This window comes from Colobus angolensis, unplaced genomic scaffold (assembly GCF_000951035.1).
Source record: "Colobus angolensis palliatus isolate OR3802 unplaced genomic scaffold, Cang.pa_1.0 Scaffold107, whole genome shotgun sequence".
In the NCBI taxonomy this organism is placed as follows: Eukaryota; Metazoa; Chordata; class Mammalia; order Primates; family Cercopithecidae; genus Colobus; species Colobus angolensis.
Window position 1 is genome coordinate 672,028 of NW_012111697.1, and position 1,165 is coordinate 673,192.

At 67.9% G+C, this 1,165-nt stretch overlaps 2 protein-coding genes across 2 annotated transcripts in view; one reads left to right on the forward strand and one right to left on the reverse strand.

The window, feature by feature from the left end:
• Positions 1-182, reverse strand: part of ANKRD27 (ankyrin repeat domain 27 (VPS9 domain)) — a 77,566-nt gene extending 77,384 nt beyond the window's left edge. The window contains exon 1 of the mRNA XM_011948800.1: positions 51-182. The gene's annotated coding sequence lies outside the window, so the exon portion shown is untranslated. The remainder of the gene's footprint in view (positions 1-50) is intronic.
• A 249-nt stretch (positions 183-431) lies between these two features.
• The window catches only part of RGS9BP (regulator of G protein signaling 9 binding protein), a 1,451-nt gene continuing 717 nt past the window's right edge, over positions 432-1,165 (forward strand). Inside the window, exons 1-2 of the mRNA XM_011948803.1 lie at positions 432-561; positions 1,049-1,132. Of these exons, the coding sequence (XP_011804193.1) occupies positions 432-561; positions 1,049-1,132 (214 nt within the window). The remainder of the gene's footprint in view (positions 562-1,048; positions 1,133-1,165) is intronic.

Here is a 1,165-nt window from a genome sequence, read left to right on the forward strand (position 1 = left end):
CGTCCCGCGGGAGGGGAGGCGCAGGAGGAGGCCAGCGCGAGGACACTTACTTAAAAGGCTACATCTCTTCATTCCCACCCATCCTGGGCGACCGGGGCACCTCCCTCGTCCGCTGCTGGGACCTCGATGCCCACCACCCTAGCGCGGCGATCGGGCCCTATAGCCCACCCCTTACTCCGCCGTGGGGCGGAGCCGCGCCACAGCTGACCCAGTGAGAAACCGTCGTTTCCCAGAGTGACGTGTGCACAGAGCAATCATTGAGTCCAGCCCAGCCGGGGGCGGGGCTCAGGCGGCTCCCTACGCTTCCTACTCCAGCTGGCCCCGCCCCGCGCCAGCAACTGCGCGTGCCCAGAACGTCAGGGGCAGGGCTGGCAGCCGGGGCTGACACTAGAGGTGGGGTACGCGCTCGAAGCACTGACCAGCAGAGCGCCATGCGCCAGGACACCCGACCCCGGCAGCGCCCAGCCCCTCGAATTGCCAGTCACTGCTCGCTTTGGGGCACGGAGGTGCCCAGTCTTGCGAGGCACCCCACGTCCTGTCGCCGAAAGGGTCCGGGAGTCAGTATAGTTGGGTTCTAGTCCCCTCACTGGTAAAAACTCCGCGGGAGCCTGGCCCGCTTTTTACCTGGGCCTCAGTTTCCCCATCCGTAAAATAGGACGTGTTTTATCTCTCGAGCGCTAACATTCCAGAACTCGGATGGGGTGAAGGGGAGGGAGGAATGGGCGACCCACACGTGACCTCCCCGCGCGGAGCCCCGCCTACCGCTGATCGAGGGGGTGGCAGCTTCGGCCTGGACAGGCGGGGTGGGCGGGTCCTAGGAAACCCTACCCGGCCGCCCTTGGCAGCGCCTAAGGCTGAGCGCGCGGCTCTGCATCCTGCTCGCCCCGGGGTTGGCACCCAGGGAAGATGGGGACCGCACCCTCAGCTTCTCAGGGAGCCACCGTGGAGGCCAGGGCGGCGCAGAGACACGGCGTGTGACTCGGAGTGCGCCTGGGAGGATGGACGAGGGAGCGGGGGACCTCTAACGGGGCTCCCTCTCCGCGCCCAGTCCGCAGAGAAGCACGTCGAGGGTCCCGGGCGGGCTCCGTGGTCGTTGGCGGCAGCGCCGAGCGAGTCACGGACCATGAGGAGCGTTCGTGCCGCGCGGACCGAGGCCGGAACGGGG